General features: G+C 43.4%; 1 protein-coding gene across 1 annotated transcript in view; it reads left to right on the top strand.

Moving 5' to 3' along the window:
• The window catches only part of pcgf3 (polycomb group ring finger 3), a 35,486-nt gene that overhangs the window by 4,794 nt on the left and 12,517 nt on the right, over positions 1–18,175 (top strand). The window contains exons 2-6 of the mRNA XM_079745076.1: positions 12,863–12,990; positions 14,713–14,830; positions 15,663–15,759; positions 16,161–16,216; positions 16,334–16,441. Of these exons, the coding sequence (XP_079601202.1) occupies positions 12,976–12,990; positions 14,713–14,830; positions 15,663–15,759; positions 16,161–16,216; positions 16,334–16,441 (394 nt within the window). The 5' untranslated portion in view covers positions 12,863–12,975. The remainder of the gene's footprint in view (positions 1–12,862; positions 12,991–14,712; positions 14,831–15,662; positions 15,760–16,160; positions 16,217–16,333; positions 16,442–18,175) is intronic.

Below are 18,175 nucleotides of genomic sequence, written 5' to 3'. Positions count from 1 at the left end.
CTCCCCACCTCGCCACTGTGTGATGAGCATGCATCACCCAGGTGGGGGATACACACTGGTCAGTGGATGGTCAGTGATGTCCCCCATCAGACCATTTCAATTGTAAAGTGCTTTGAGAACCTTGATCTATAATAATGATGAAATCAGATGGGTCATTGCTTCAGCTTCTGCTCTGTGGATGAATACTTCCTTTTTAAAAGGGAGCAGTGAGAGTGTAAAAGCTAAATTATTTAATGGGTAGGGTTGAAGTGAATAAGTGGCCCAGAGATAGCAGTTAAAGAATGCTAAACTGACCCACGTACGGGAAGGGAAAACGTATGCAACCCAACCCAGGTTGTTGGAAGAATCAAAGCTCCAACTTGAATTCGGGTCTTCACTAATTTCACCGTGACAACATTTTTGTGCTGCCAACGAGCATGTCACCAAAATGCTCTGTAATCCAAACTCTTGATAGTTAGGTTAAAGGTCCTATGACTTGCCACCAGGTGCGAGTGTGATTAGCCTTACAAGCCATATTGAAAAGCGGCCCCTTATGACATCACAAGTGGGTGTGACCACCTAGATGTGTGCCGGATAACGGCTTGTAAGGCTAATCACACTCACACCTGGTGGCATGTCATGGGACCTTTTTAAAATGAACCAGTGTTAGACTTTCCAGTCCCAAAGTAAGGATATGCCTCTTTGCCACCGACAGTACCAGCTTAACTTGTCACGACTTAACTTGGCACGACTTGGTTTGTTTCCAGGTGTGTTTCCATCTAGAATAAAGTTCCTCCTCAACGTGTGTGTTATGACGAGCATGTGTGTTATGACAAGCATGTGTGTTATGACGGGCGGGTCGTCATAACACACATGCGCGAAACTGCAGTGACATTAGGGCTGGATGATTAATGGATTTTGATCGCGATTTCGATTTTAGCGTCAAACAATCAGAAAATTAACATAACCGAGTTTTTCTTTTTTTAAACAAATATTTTTTCTTTTATTTTTAGTTTTTTAATGGTTTATAGAAAGGAAAGAACAGCTGGACACATATCTGTATATCATTTTAGATTGGAACATTTTCTTTTTGACCATTTTGTGTATTTGTTTAAGGCGAAATTTCAAAGTTCCCAGTTACAACGTTCTTTTTGGGAGAGACATGGTGAATAAATACATGTTTTCAAACTCAAAAATAATCGTTTGAATAATCGTGATTTCAATATTGACCAAAATAATCGTGATTATGATTTTTCCCATAATCGAGCAGCCCTAAGTGACGTACTTAAACAGACAGGGCTACACACTGGAGCGTCTCCACCACTGTCACGGTCCACGGCGCGTTCTTGCACGCTGATTCTGCTGTGTTCAATAAGCATTCACTAATGTTGACTGAAAGCTGATGCTAGTATTTAAAGATGCCAGGTGTCAGGCTTCAAGCCCATCATGTCTCGTCCAGTGGCGTCACTCTCTGGCCAATCAGTGGTCCCAATTAACCCAGGCTTTGAGCGCAATATACCTTGCTAACCCACAAATCGAGATTCGTAGTACAGGGCACTGGACTTTGTTTGTATAGAGCACGGAGGCTTGATTTGCGTGCTCCGCCTCGTCTTCTTGTTTTGGTGGAGAAACAGTGCCCCATATAGGCCTCAAATATATACTACAGCGTTTATACAGCTATATGCGTTTTCCATCATTGCGGAAAAAAATCCTGAAACGCTGCCAAGGAAAACGGGGGGGAAAAGATTGTTTTCACCCGTGTGGACAGGGCCACACATCCGGATGGTTTCGGATTTCAGGACTTTATAATGTGAGCGTCGAGATGCCCAGCATGTTTGGATGACAACACTTTCAAGCATTACAATACCTTTAGTAGTTATTAGTTATTTCTAGTGAGTGAGTGAGTTTCGTAGAGGATTTTTTTCCCCACTGGAGCACAATGACAGCTGTGGTATCTTTTTTAAGTTGATTTTTTTTAAGTTCTAATAGGCTATGCCCTGTACAGTAGAGTATTACCCGCATTGATCAACATTTTCTAACAATTTGAAGAAGTGTGAGAGAGTCAGAAAATGCTAAGCAAATCTTGAATTAAATTCTGCAGTGTTTGACCAAAAAAGGGACAAGGCGCGTGGGATGGCATATTGGCGCGGTGGGCTTCGGTCAGATGGCGAAGCAGGCAGTCTGCAATTTATATTTGCGTTGAAATGTCTGTCACTTAAGGGCTCTTTATGGTTCCACGATGACGCAGCTCAAGGGGGTTACGGACCCTTTACGTCCTTGCGGACCCTTCCGTGCGTCCATCGCAAGGGCCTGACATGCACCTCTCAAAAATTTTAACCTTGCGTCGGGGCGACGAAGCCGCAAGTGCTGTGATTGGTCCGCTAACCACATAATTTCCGGCAATACACTTTGTTTGTAAAAATTCAATGGCAAAACATGTAGCTTTTGCCTTCATAGCCGTAACCTTTGTCTTTACTTGCTAGTATCCGTAAAAAAGTTGTTTTGTATTCGGTCATCATAGACTTCGAATATATTAACCAGAATGGATAACGACGACCAACTAGCAGCCTATCTTCTGTTTTTGTTTTTTTTGTTTGTTTTACAATGTTTGAGTCGTAGTCAGCTTTTAAGTTGCTAGAATCCATACCATATCATAATCAAAACTTCTAGTTGACCATTTGTAAAGTAACAGCATGCACAGACAAACACCAACTATTTGTTCTCTCTTTACCACGGATATGCATAGCGACGCGTAAACCCGACGCAGAATCATAAAGGTTCACGACTACGTCGGAGCGGCTGCGTGGTCATTGCGTTGCGAATAAACAAGGAGAGGATGACTTAAATAAAGTGAATTTATTGCATAAGAATTATTCAGTACTTTGCAAAACATGGCACGTCATGAACACAGTAGAGCTGTCCATCTTGCCAGACTTGAGAAAAGTATTTAGTTTTCACATGCGGGTAGGCCAAGGCAATAAGGGCGAGATTTGCTTCCGTAAGTGTGTGTTTTGGAGATAAATGATGCAATAAAAACATGGATTTCTTAGATATTTTGTCTGAATGTTCTGTGAAATACTCCAGATAGATTCTTTATTTAAATCTCTTTCTGGTCCACCGACATTGGACCAGTGATCGTAAAGATGACAGCAGTATTTCCTCTAAACCATTAGTGTTTTATGGTTTATTTTATAAATGTATTACTGTTGTGAAGAGAGTTAAGTAGCCAGGACTGAAACACAGGAAGATATTATTGAGCAGCATTGAGCTTTGCGAGGCTAGTATGTTTTGCGTATCTATCTTTTCCCATTAATAGAGAACTACAAAACACAGCAGGGTGCCTGTAGACCATCTTTGCAGTAGTTTATTGACGTGTTGCAATAAGGAGGCCCATGGTTGAATGATAAGCAGTGGGTGTTGTAGTTTCCTTTAACGATAACTTGTTTCCTTTGAAAAGTTGTTCATGCCTGCTTTTGGCTAGTTTTCAAGGCCTGAAATCACTCCTGAGTTCTCGTGTGACCTCTACTGAGACCGAACTGCTGGGGTGTAACCATCAATCTTTCAGTTATTCTAATGAGTTCAAACCTCAATGTATTCAGAACCCTTCTTGTGTCAACCCCTGGATACTGGACAAAGTGACTGATTACGGCTTGTGGACACTGAGGAGGTAGTTGACCTTCCCCCCCTTGATGTAAATACCCCTTAATAAATTACCATTGACTTTGAACTGCTCTGAGTTGTGTGGTTGCTTTTCAACTTGGCTGGGAAACCCCACACCCATGAGCCTACTACAAAATGAAGTAACAATAGCTGCCTTCACAAATACGCGCAAGTCCCGCTATTCTCCTGATGGGCTGTATGTTTGAACAGCATATCCTGACATTGGTATCCTGAAAATCTCCTGAAAAAAGACTACCCCTGAGGGAGTATTTTCTCCGTAGGAAATTTAAATGACCTTATATGTGAATGAGGAGTAGAAAGTCGTGAATTCTTATACCACTTGAGTTGGCATGTCGATGACGCTTCGGTCTGCATTTGCATTTTATTGAGAGGCACACTAAATGATAATCAGTGTGTTGCCTTGTGTTTGCTGAAATGGTCAAAAATATTTTACTAATAATGAAAGTACACATCTTACAATAAATGACAATACATGAGTTCACAGCTGCACGCGCATCTAGATTTTTTAAAAATTATTAGTTACAACAGTTAGCTGAACATTATAGGGTCCTTGCCTTCCACTCCCTGTTTTCTCTGTTAAACACGGAAATCATCTACATTTGTCCCAGTGTTTGTTACATGTGAAATGAAGCAAAAAAGACAATCTCTTTCTCTGGTGACATACTCGCTCACGACGCCTTTCTTCTTTGTTTTTTCTTCTCTCTAACTCATGCTCCAATCTATCATCACTCGATGCTTTGGATGTTGTGAATGAAATATATGATGCATCGTTGCAGCAACATTTAAGATTATCAGATAGCCTCCGTGCTATCTGCGGTCACACCAAAATTAACTAGAGAGACAGCGTTGGACCTTGTCCTCCCTTTTCGCCGCATTTGTTTATCAGGACATTCGACCCTTAGGTTGATTCACACTTAATGCTTTATATGCGGACATCGATGTCGTTCCGACGGTGGAATCAACGGGGAGTTTAGGGGGCTGGGCTTGGAAGGGGAGGAATATGAGGCAGGGTCGAGGTTCGCAAGAGGCGGAATAAGGACCGCTGCTGTCACTCTGGTTTGTTTTGGTTTGACCGCACACAGCACCGAGGCAGAATAGGCAGTCTTATCGCGATCATCTTAAATGTTGTCACTTTTAAGATGCAACGGAGTCATATATTCGCTTGCATCCACAACATCCGCATCGATTGATGTAAGATTGGAACATGAGTTAGAGACAAATAGAAGAAACAACAAAGAAGAAAGGCGTCGCGAACGACTACGTTACCGGAGAAAGAGAGTCTCTATTATTTGCATCGTAATTTCACACTAGGGCTGGCCCGAAAGCCATTTTTCAGGCTTCGAATACTCGTTGGTTTTTCCGAGCGAGTATTCGAATTCTCGTTCCAGAAAAACACCATCAAAAACAACATTAATGATCCCTATATACTCCCTGAAACCGATTTTGACAGTATCTGCATATTTTCTTAAAGATTTAATAGCTTTTGAATGTTAATTAGTAGACCTAAGTAAGTTGGAGTTCCTTACTTTTTGCCCCGTGGAAGCGAACAGCTGTTGTTCCGTTCCAAATCAGCTGTCCTCTCTGCCATCTAAGCCCTTACGGGAGCTTTTCAATCCATCCTGGAACGTGCATCTTTTCAGGGAATTTGTACAATAAATCCATAACGAATACCGAATATTGATTGTCTTATGTGTCCATATTATATCCATTATATTGACCGGGTATTCCCAAGACGCTCACGCTCTGCAGCAAGCCAGTCACAGTTGATGGGCGCGGCGCTGTACAGCGAACGTAAACAAACACCTAAGCTAAGGTTAGCATTTCGCTAAGCATTACTTTTCCTCCCGAGATTCCGATAATGTTGTATTATAAAGTTAAGGGAAAAAAGATATCTATTCTCTCTCGCTTCTCTGCTTGGTGTCGCTTATAGTTTGCCTCCCTCGCTCTGGTAACGTCAGGTGTATGCTACGTCGATCATTGGCCAATTGAAAGTGTTCCCAAACTAAAGATTTTTGGGGCATTTTGAACCAGCTCGTTCAATGTCTATGTTGAAGTAAGTGCCTTCACTGTGCTGCGCTCGGAGGTGAGGTGATGGATGCGCTGTGACACATAGTGATGTAATATCCTCCTAAATGAGCAATATACTACTACTAAAATATTACTAACTTTTATATCCCAAATATTATATTATTTGCTGACATTATATTGCAGTTCTAGCTTCTTGCAAAAAAAAAAAATAGTTGAGAAAAAAAGTTCTGAATACTGATTTAAGCTTTGAATACTAATTTTCCGAACGAGTATTGGAATATTTGAATAATTCGGGTTAGCTCTAATAAACACTGGGACAAATGTAGTGGATTTCTGTCGGCCGGGACCCTATAATGTTCAGCTAACTGTTGTAAATAATTATAAAAAAAACTTTCTATACGCATGCAGCTGTGAACTAATTTATTGTAATTTATTGTATGTGTACTTTTAGGGTTATAAGACTTATCTTTTAGCGTTCAACACAAATGACTCTGAAAAGCAGTGCCAACATTTTAATATTTTTTAACCATTCAGCAAACAAAAGGCAACAGGCAGATTTTAGGGTGCCACTCTTGACATGCAAATGCAGACCGAAGCGTCATCAACACGCCCACTAACGTGAATTGCGAAATACTGACATTCTACTCCTCATTCACATATAAGGTCATTTACATTTCCGCCGGGAAAAATACTACCTTAGGGGTAGTATATTTTTTCAGGATATTTTCAGGATTCCAATGTCAGGATATGTTGTTCACACATACGGCCCATCAGGAGAACGACGGGAGAATAGCAGGACCTATGTGTGAAAGCGTGTGCAAATCCAAGAACGAATTAACGAAATTAGCGATCCACTCGCAGTTACGAATCGTACGTACCAGACTGAATAAATTTGCAATCATTTAATGAATCGTTAATGAATCATGCATCAACAATCTGAAGATGAAATGCCTGGAACGGGCCTATTGTGCATGAAATCTGCGTTATTGGCGGGAGTTTGTTAGATTGGGTAAGAGGTGAGAGGGCAAACCTTCAGTTACATGGGCTTAGAGGCGAGAGAGAGGGTGGGTCTTTCATTTACATGGGTTTAGAGGAGAGAGAAAAGGATGGACATTCATTGATATGGGTTATGAGGAGAGAGGGCAGTTCTTTCAGCTACGTGGGCTGAGAGGCGAGAGAGGAAAAGACTTTCAATTACATGGGGTTAGAGGATGGGGAGAGGGAGGAACCTTCAGTGATATGTGTTAAGAGGAGAGAGCGGGCACGTTCCTCAGTGACATGGGTTTAGAGGAGAGCGAGAGGGTGGCTATTCAGTAACATGGTAAAGCGACAAGTTCAAGAGACAGGGAGAGACTTCGATAAAGGGATATCCGATTCAGTTACATGTGTTGGATATTGCATTTGTCAAATTATTTGAAAAAAACGTTATTCTTGACTTTGTTGTTCTTTTGGTGTTCTTATTCTTCTAGCTCCTAACTCCCTGTTATCTGGCGTACACAGCTCATAGAAAGTTAGATAACTGAAATTGCAATGCGTTCCAGGAATTTCTCTGTAATGACTGACTCATTGCAAAAACGCATATAGCTGCAGAAAAGCTGTGGTACATATTCAAGGCCTCTATGTGGCGCTGTTTCTCCTTCCAAAAAATAGGAAGGCAGAGCAGACGCATCAAGCCTATGCGCTGTATACAAACATACAGTTGACTTGTTAACCTTTTAGATTGAGCAGAAAATACTTTTTAATGTACAGTTAGCAATTAAATTTACCAAAGGGCTGTATTTCAAGCTACAAAAATGATACAAATAAAAAACAACGAATTGGACGGAAATCTAATGTTGCCCACCTGGTGGGTGGGCGATGACGTCATCGTTTGCCGTCATCTGGCATCCACACGAATCCTAACACGAAAACGCAGGGGGCCATTTTTCTCTTTTTCACCGCCAGACACTCAAACTGAGGCCCTATATACCCACTGAGGGCCTCTGTCTGTATGTATGTATGCATGTCCCTGCATATCTCTTAGACCGTTCATCTGATTTACTTCGCACTTGGCGTGGGAATTGTTGGGGGCAGTGAGGAGTGTGAAGTGTTAATTAATTCGGACACACAAAACATTCAATATAATTAAACTTTGAATAAACCATCAACTAGCAGAGTTCCGTGCAGCAGCGGGGGCGGGGCTTCAGGGCTCTGCAGACAGAGTCTAGCAAGTCAACAAATACGTCGTCAAAGGGCCTCAACAAGCCACAGTTCTTTGTCTGCAGTTCACTTGGTCACTTTACTTTGATGCTAAATACGTATACTATCGTTATATAACAACCAAACCACTTTCTTACCTTCCCTGGAGTCCACTAGTCAAAGATAGCCTTCAGGAACAGCTGCTAAATACAGCGGTGGTTACCCTGAACAAAAATTAAATCCATGCTTTACATATTACAAAGGGGATTAACTAGGGATTTTTCTCGTAAACTGTTCAATCAAATGTACACTTGGCGGGTGACTTACTTGCGGTCCCCAGAAGCTGCAGTTTCAAGTGTGAAGATTGTTTGGATGAGTTGTTCTTGAGAAAGCTGCAAGCAGCTAGCCTGGCTATTGCCAGACCAAGCTCAATCGTTGATTGCACATTGGTCTGCAAAATTCAATAAATGAAATTGTTGTTTGTGTTAACATCCTTCCTGTGCAAAGTCGAGGAGGTTAAATCCCCCGTCGTCACGGAGCCGGCTTTCTTAGCTCACTGGAGAAGGCGGGGCTAAGCACGGAGAGTAGACCTCTTTAGAAAAATTTGAAAACTAGGAATGTTTACATTTTTTTATGATTCAAGAGGCTCGCCTGCAAGAATGAGTATACATCTGAGTGTTGGCTACAAACGAGATTAACAAGTACTAAAAACCCCAACATATTCTTTATTTTGCTGACCACTTATTTTTTATCCCGACAAAAGCCTTGTTAGGAAAGTTTCTCTGCGTATTTCTCGTAGATCGCATCTTTCCCAGTCTTCGTTTCATGCAACTGCATCACCTTCTCACATGATCAGCAGCTTGTGGATTTCACTGTAGCTCCAGTTAGAACTAGTCATGTTTATCGCTACGTTGTCTCTGTTATAGAGACAACACAGCAACACCTCTACCCAAGTCCCACCCCTGGAACTGCGGAGCCTTCTAATCGCATTCACATCAAAATGCAACCGTCAATATGTGTAGGGTCCGGGAGTGTAAATTGGGGTGCGAACTCAGGCTGGTATATTACCTCGGTCAGTGAAAATGAAAAAATCGGAACAAACTCGTCTTCTAGATGGACGTGTTGTAACGCATTTTTAGTTAATGAAATGTTAACACAACAGTATATATTTGACCATTTCATTTTAGAAATTTGAGGGGAAGCCAAGATTTCTTAGAGAAATCGCCGCTGGCTGGATCATACTAGACGCTATCCGTAGGATGGATCTGTAAAATGTTAATCCAGTCACATTTGATTTGATTGAGCAGATTTAATAACCGGGATCTTATGTTTTGTTAATGGTATATTTTTTTGGGGGCAATCTGAAGCCCGCTGCCAACTGTGGACCGCGAGTGCAGCGAGCGCGCAGAGCCGACGGTACTGCGCACGGAGTGGCCAATGAAGCGGCAGCAGATTGTAGTTCCAGTAGACGGCGGGCCTCGGGAGGAAGCGCCCAACAGCATCCTGATTTTAATTTGTCATCCGCCTATCTGTATGTGTACTCACTGATTCATGTCTGCGATCATCACAGAGTCCACAAGCAGCAGCTCACAATCCATGATAGCGGACAGTTGAATTCTGTGACCCCACTGTCAATGCAGAAAAATCTCCCAATTGAAATGCTTTGGTTTGAATTTAGTTCTGTGTAGGACGAAATAAGTCGCCCAATCGTGCTCTGGGACACGATTCAATTGATTTATTTTCATGAGCAAACGAAATAGCGTTTTCCATATTTGCAGTGGGATCACAGAATTCGACGGTCCGCAATCACGGATTGTGAGACAACGTGGATGGTGACCATGCCTGTTGCAGAATGCGGTGTAACACCTGCTTGGCAGTGTAAAATGCCTAGAATCAGGTATCCAACGAGTGACACTATTATTCCCGCTCGCTCTCCTTGCTTGACTAGCAAGGAGATCTAGCATCTAGGATCGATTGCTCTTCCTATGGTCCCCGGATGTTAACACTGAATTTCCTACATTGAATTTTGCAGCTGAGGCATGTTGAATTTGGGGATGTTTAATTTTTTAAAGGTGAATTTTATACATTGAATTGAGTTAAATTCAGAGGCAAAAAATACTGATAAGTTATTTCAATGCTTAATTATTCTGTTTTTATTTGAGCATTAACGGACCACTATGTTTTATTTTTTTCTTAACACTTGTTCTGGGAGTGTTTGCTGATGGCCGATTCAGATTAGGACGACGTTAAGAGAAGCAGCATAAAGCCTGCATGCATAATGCAAGCCTGAACAATGTCATTGGCCCAGATCTTAAAGGTCCCATGGAATGAAAATTTCACTTTAGGAGGTTTTCTTACTTAAATGTCCCATGACATGCCTCCAGGTGTGGTGTGATTAGCCGTTACAAGCCGTTCTGGAAATCGGCCCCTTATGACATCACAGGTGGGCGTGTCCACCTAGATGTGTGCTGGATAGATCAGTCTACCAGCTTACCCGGTGGACTGTAGCAAACGTTGCTCATCTATCCGTCACACATCTAGGTGGACGAGCCCACCTGTGATGTCAGAAGGGGCCGATTTCAGAAACGGCTTGTAACGGCTAATCACACCACACCTGGTGGCATGTCATGGGCCCTTTAATATGAGTTCCCCTCGCCTGCCTATGGTCCCCTATTGGCTAGAAATGGCGTCAGGTGTAAAACGAGCACTAGGTATCCTACTCCGCCTTTGAAAGAATGAAAGCTCAGAGGCGCCGATTGGGAATTTGGCTCCATATGTCATCATAATCTTGCCCGCCAATGAGACAATTAGCTACAACCGTGTGTGTGTGTGTGTGTGTGTGTGTGTGTACGCACACACGCACTGTTACGCAAGTGTTGTACACTTCTTTGTTATTTGGATAACCGTTCTGTATTAGGGGCCCACTAACACCTATATAAAAGCATCCATAAAGTAGCATGCCGTGGGACCTTTAAAAAGTCAACCTTTTGAGCAGGTAGAGTTTAGCAGAAGTCCAGATTTTCCCTGGACACACATCTTTTACTTTAAATTAACAAATCAACAATTCTCCGTTATAAAATGCTACTTGACTTATTAATTTTCTATTAATCGCTAAGATCTAAGATTAATAGTTTCTGTATTACAGAGAACATGCTGCTGTGTGTGTTTGTCTGTGGGCCTTTTTATACTGCCAAGCCGGTTCGGTCGCGGCTTGGCATGCCCGGCAATTTCACAGCTTTGCCTGTCTGAAATCGAGGGAGTAAAATCCCTCATTAGTCACGGCGCAGGCTTTCTTGGTTCACTGGAGAAGGTGGGCTGTCGCGCGGAGTCTAGACGTCTTTAGAACAATTTACATACCCCCAAATTTTATTATTTTATGAATGAAGACACCCTCATGCAGGAATAAGTTCACGTCTGAGTGTAGGCTTCAAACACGATTAACTATTTACAAGTGCAGAAAGCATTGTTTTTGCACCCCCCCCAACCAGAACTACGGAGCGTCTTATCGAAATTACATCAAATTAAACCGCCAATGTAATAATTTGGGGTGCTAGCTTAAGCAGGCAATTTACCTCGGGCAGTGTAAACGCGCGGACCATGCCGGGAAAAAGGTTTGCATAAGACAGGCATATTTGGCAGTTTAAAAACGTGTGTAATCCTAGCCAAACTTCCTCTTTCAATCTTACGGAGAGTATTTTGGGGGGAAACTGTATTTGGAAACTTGTTATATCTGAAAAAAGGCCTAGAGAGGCGGCCATTTTATTGACTAATACGGGTACAATGTCATCCCACTGTGTCTCCGGCGCTTCCCATTGTCATTGTGCATCTGTGAGCTTCTGTTAGACTATACCAGAGTTAGTCTCAATATCTCTTTACTCTGTAGTTAGTCTAGTATGCGTCCATAACGCATGCTGATAACATGCTAAGAACCCACAGTCTTTGCCTCCCCAAGACATCAACAGCAACAGCATTGGTGGTAGCATGTCTGCCCTGGCATGAGAAATATGGCTTTACGTTGAGATGAACATCCTAGCTCACAGCACGCAGCTAAGAACCCAGACTTTCCATGTTCAGCGATAATGGCATCCCTGTTCTGCTTTCTGATTGGCTCTTGCAGCGCGTGTCCTTAAAAGTCCCCCCTCACACACCCTGTGCACGAACAAGCTCATTTTACAGTCTGGTAGACGGGTTGGCTGACCCTGGCTTCCGTGTGTGTGTGTGTGTGTGTGGGGGGGTAGTAAAGATGTCTGTACCCTATACTCTGCAGAGTATGTGTGTGCACTTGTGAATGCAACCTGTATAACGTGTTTGTGTGTGTGAGAGACAGTTACCACTGTTATTTTTTTCACTACTGTTGTTTCCATCATTACCTCACGCTCAGAGAGGCTGGCTGTTTCCACAAGTCACGGATCCTTCAGGCAAACAACACACACACTTCTCACAACAGAACCTTTGCTGTGACAGAATTCCTCTTAATCAACCACACATTCGGGCGTCAGGTAACGGTAGTTACCATGTCGGGGTTGTGCTAAAGCAGAGCATACTGGGAGCTGTAGGAATGTAGTGTAGCTTTAGTTACTGGAAACAAGCAAAGGCAAAGCAAGATTTTATTCAGAATTGTTTACAGATCCGTTTGATGTAAGCAGCCTTTTCTATTCATACAGTCCCAAAATTATTTTTCTCCCCGAAAGAACTCTTCTTAATAATACAGATTATTCTAACAATGTTCCTTCCATCTTCCTTCCTTCTTCATCCCTCCTCTCCCCCCTTCCGCTGCCTCTTCCTCCCTCTCTCGTTAAGCCACTCCTTTCTTCCTCTTCTCCCCTCTCTCTCTCCTCATCCACTCCTGTCTCATCTCTCACTGCTCATCTTCCCACCTCCTCTCCCCCTTCCCTCCCTTCCTCCATCCCTATCTTCCATCCCTTTCCTCGACTCCTCTGCTCCCTCCACCACCTCTCTCCTCTCTTCCTCCCACCCACCTCCCTTCTCTCTCCAGGTGCTGATGAGGGGTTTTCCATGATGAGAAGTTAGCGGTAAACGACGTTAGCCACGTCAGCAGTGCACATCAACAGGAACGCTAGTGGTCGCCACGACAACCGCAGTGTCCACATGGCGGCGCTAGGGGTGAGTGTGGCCCCTGACCTTTTCCCGCCTCTCTCTTCTGTTGGTAATAGGTGTCCTTGGAAACATCGTTGAAACATTAATGTAATTTTTGTAAATCAATTAATTTGATGATCAACATAGATACATTTATTCTTTTGATTGTTTTAGTCAATGAATTAGGCAAATATACCCTTTTTGATACTTGGAGCTTCAGAAATTCAACCATTTGGGGGTTCATCATTATTATACTAAATGCAAGGTTCGGCTCTTAAGGCTCTGGTGATCATTTTGATTTAATTTATTAAGTGATTAATCATAAACAATGGGCCTAACCAGGGGTCGGCAACCTTTTGGCTGTCCGGTCACTTACCAATGTTTACAAAATATTCCTATACCCCCGTGGCAGTTATTCTTTTCATAATATGCATTCATTTATTTATTTCATTAATGCCGCTGTTCGTCTTACCGTCTAGAGCGCCAATACCAAAATATCTTCTGATTAAAGAGTCCTCTTTGCTTCCCTACCATTTGGGGGGCTTCATAGGTTGTAACGGCAAATATCTTCTTTATCAACCCTCTCACCTCAAAATGATCAGTAAATATTTTTGCGACTTCCTCCCCTTTTCGGCTTTAAACAAACTAGTTCCTCGCATATCACTGCATTCTCGCAGCCTGATGGTATAATGCCTTGTTTCCACCGAGCGGTTCGGTACGGTTACGGCTCGCGTTTCCACCGCCGTCAGTCCCCTTATACTTGGGGCGGGGATTAAGCCGGATGGCGATAGCCGCGGCAGCTACGTGAGCATTGTGACCTCATAGCAGCCCGACACAGTGTAGGCTGCTAATAAATCCAAGGAAAAAGAAGAACGCGACACAATGAACAAAGAGCAACATTGGAGTACGTCCAAGAAGGACGGCAAACTTTTGTGCTACATTTTCTTCAATAAACAAAGCTTTCGCCGTTGTCCAAAACTACCTCGGGGCTCTGTGTTTTATTTTTTTTCATCCCCCTGTCGCACAAAAGTGACTATTCTATTGACCAATCCACTAGCGGCGTGTGAGGCTCCTCCTTTTCGGCACCCTTTCAGACCGCTTGGTACCCCAACGGAGGAGTATCGAAAAATGCCCAACTTTTGGCGGTGGAGGCGCCAACGTAAGTGAACCGTGCCGCACCAAACCGTACTGCGCGGCTCGGTGGAAACGAGGCACAAGCTCTAGCATGACTGCTGATAAATAGGGAAGAAGTGAAGGCAGTAGACTCGCAAATTATCCACGCCTGTGTGTGTGCTGTTATAAGTAATTATGTAGTTTGAGAAGAGTGAATTATTTTAGTGTTATTTCTAAATGTGTTATTATTTTGTCAACCATAATACATTATCCAGGTTTGTAATTGCTCAAATACATAACAAATAGATTTATTTTGATATTGCTCATGCCCGTGTAATGGCATTGTTACGGCACCTCGCGTGCTCGTTGTGGCAACATTGCAATAGGTCGCCGACCCAGATAATCATGAGTTGCAGCCCTTGTGCGATGTAGTAACTAACAGACACAGGACAGTCGTTTCGACTTAGCGGTTGCTCTTTAGCTGGTGGTTAGTCATGGCCTCCATACCTTATTATTATTTTGTCTGTCTATTTACCAGCTAACATGCTAACGGCACACCCTCCCTCCCTCCCGTGTGTGTGTGTGTGTGTGTGTGTGTGTGTGTGTGTGTGTGTGTGTGTGTGTGTGTGTGTGTAGAACCCCGACATGCTGACCAGGAAGATCAAGTTGTGGGATATCAACGCCCACATCACCTGTCGGCTGTGTGAGGGATACCTGATTGATGCTACCACGGTTACGGAGTGTTTACACACCTGTAAGTCTGAGTCACACACAGACAATACCAAAATCTATCCATCAAGTTAAAATCTGAAGCCACTCAGTATACCAACACACTGTGATACTTGTGCATCCTCGCTCTAGCTTTCTCGCTTTTACTTATTCTGTCTCAGTCTGTCTCTCTCTCTCTGCCAGTTTATTTCTCATCTCTTCAAAACTTCCCTCATTTTTTCTGCTGCTGCATGTTCCCCCACGACGTCATAAAATATGCACTAATGCATAGCAGTGCCACAACATTCCACTAGAGAGAGCTGTAGGCTAACACCTTGTCTGGATGAGAAACCGCCAGATTATGTTTTTAGATGAAGAGATTCTCATCACATCGGTGCAGTTCCCATGATAGTTCAACTGAGCTCAACACAAGTATCTAGCACTGCTCAGGCTAGCCAGACAAACCTCATGAATACTAAGTGTACAAGCACGCTAGCATACATTATAATAATAATTTTAGGTGGCAAATTGAATGATTAACATTTTTATTGTAAAGCCATGATCTAAATATCTGTCTTGTGCCTGAAGAGTACTTTATTATAAAGAAGGAGTACTTTATTAATCCCAGATGGTAAATAATAAAAGGTTTATTTGGTTATATAAAATCATGTGTATCAAAGTTAAAAAAATTTATCTGTTTGGAGTTGACTGTGCCTGACTGTTCCCGGCAACACTTGGGAGGGGTTGTGTGGTTTCCAAATCTGCACTGTTCTGCTCTTTCCTGCTCTCACTCTTCACAACTGTCATACCTTCAGCAGATTAAAGACATATGCGACACAAACGCATGACATATGTTTGTGTGGTTATACATGATGTAGTCTGCAGGAGCTGTCTCGTGAAGTATCTGGAGGAGAACAACACGTGTCCGACCTGTAGAATCGTGATTCACCAAAGCCACCCGCTGCAGTACATAGGGTACACACACACACACACACACACACACACACACACACACACACACACACACACACACACACACACACACACACACACACACACACACACACACACACACACACACACACACACACAGCCGAAACTCTTTAATATTCATTCCCTAATACGTTTTTAATGAAATATAATTTTCAACCAGGAGTAGTAAGAACCTAGTAAAAACTCTTGTAGTGCTTTTCTACTTCTGTACACTAGGGGGCTGTGTCTGACCACAAATGATCCATTTAGGCAGCACGATGGGTCTGCTTATGTTTACCTCTCTTTTTTACCCACTTTATTTATCTTTTTCACTGTAATGCATATGTTCTACATGTTCATAAACTAATAATCAGAAGCTTACTCCTGCTGTTGTTCTCTTTCAGACATGACAGAACAATGCAAGACATTGTATACAAGCTCGTCCCAGGATTACAAGAGGGTAGGGGTCTGTCTCTCTCTCTCTCTCTCTCTCTCTCTCTCTCTCTCTCTCTCTCCTCTTTGCAAAGAGCCCTCTGACTATAGTTCAAAGGGATCTTCTCTGTCTCTGTTTGTGTAGCGGAGATGAAGAAGCAGAGAGACTTCTATCAGAAGTTGGGGATGGAGGTTCCTGGGGACATCAAAGGAGAGCTGTGCAACATGAAAACCCCCCTGGACCAACGGAATGGTAAAACCCGACCCACTAACACCATATCACAGTGCACAGCTAGCTGCGTCAGGTGGCTGCACGCTATTCCTGCTGCATCCAGCTAGCTCTGTGTAGTTACGTCATACTACATCTGCTAAAATAAGTAAAGGCTAAAGTATACTACTCCAACTCTGTAACCACAGAGACCCCTCAAGCTTTCCGTTGGGATGTTGGACACGCAATGCAATTTGCCTCCTGATCAGTAGAGGTTTCTACGCAAGACTGGCCTAATCCCATGATGGCAATTGGAGCTGATAAATATTGAAAAAATACAATATACAAAACAGAGGGCTCTCCGTGTCTACGTGCAGCAGTGCAGTAAAAACCAGGCTTAAGCATCATGCTATACCTGCTAAACTAAAGCTAAAAAGCTTGCTATGTGAGTTAGCGTCATGCTACAACCGCTAAAGCAAGCTAGCTGTGTGATTTGGCCCCATGCTAAACTAATAATTTACAAGAGCAGAGCTCAGCAAGACTGCTGAAGATAGTGGCAAAAGTAAAGGATGAGGCGGAGATTAACCAATCAGAGAGGGGATGACCTGCTAGTGGTGCTTGATGGCCCGGCTGCTGCAGGGGTCCAGGGAGGGGCCAGAATGTGTGCCCAGAGGTTGTTTACGCTGGTGGGGCCAATCACTATTTTAATCCCCCCTCTCTAGCTCTGGTAATTAAGGCTGACGACTGGAGGCTCCAGGTTATTCTGTAGCTGACCGACACGCACGCTCACCCACACGCAGGCACGCTCATACGCATGCAGTTAGGCATGCACACATAACCAAGGGATGCACACAGATGAACAGACATTGTTGAACTCACAACCAAGGCATGCACATAGTGGAAAACAAATACAGTCTCTCTCGCTCTCTCGCCTCTCGCGCTCTCTCTCATATGGCTCACCATAGAATCTCCTGTTACCAGTCAACATCTGAAAAAGTGGAGGGAAGGGAGGGAGATAAACAGAGGCCGCAAGGGGGAGATGAAGCCAGTATACACAGAGAGACGGAGGGAGCGCGTGAGGCAGTATACACATAGAGCAGATGGCAGGGAGAAAGAGTACTGGCTGTTCCATACATCTCTGTCCTGCCAACCGTACGACAGGTGCTTTCTTAACTGTAGCTCATTGGCAAACCAAACGAGCACAGAAAACTGAGAGAGGGAGTCAGAGTCTTGGTTTAGAGCGTTTTCACTCTCAACTTGAAGAGCAATGATCCCATTTCATGTGCTGTAGCCCCTGGGTCTATTCCTGGAACCCGGGAGCCCTCAAGGTTGCTTTGAGGGGAACCAAAGCCCATCCAGTCCACTCCAGGTCAGCCATCAGCCGGCCACTCTCTGGGGACAATCATCGCCGTGTTAATGGCAGAGAAGGCCTAACCCCCCTCGCCCACCTCTCTTCCCAATCCGCTCACAATCAGGGCCAGATTTTGTTTATATGTCTCTTTAGCGTTTGATACGTAGCCGTCTTTCCTTTGAGCTGCTTCTATTTTTTGTCTGCTATTATAACCCTGACCTATTAAAAGAGTCCATAAACACAAAAGTAAGACGATAGGTATCATCTCTGGGGAAGGATGGGGTACTGCATGTCTCGTTGCTGATTGTCGAGGGTCTAGGACCCGAAAGGACACTTTCGTCAGGTGATGATGGGCGCCAATCAGAAAACATCAACTGCTAATGTATGCTGTTATTGTTTCATGCCTGTAAAAATTGCCCTTAGTGCTA

This window comes from Pollachius pollachius (genome assembly GCF_949987615.1).
Source record: "Pollachius pollachius genome assembly, chromosome: 10".
In the NCBI taxonomy this organism is placed as follows: Eukaryota; Metazoa; Chordata; class Actinopteri; order Gadiformes; family Gadidae; genus Pollachius; species Pollachius pollachius.
This window is presented reverse-complemented; position numbering and strand designations above follow the sequence as displayed.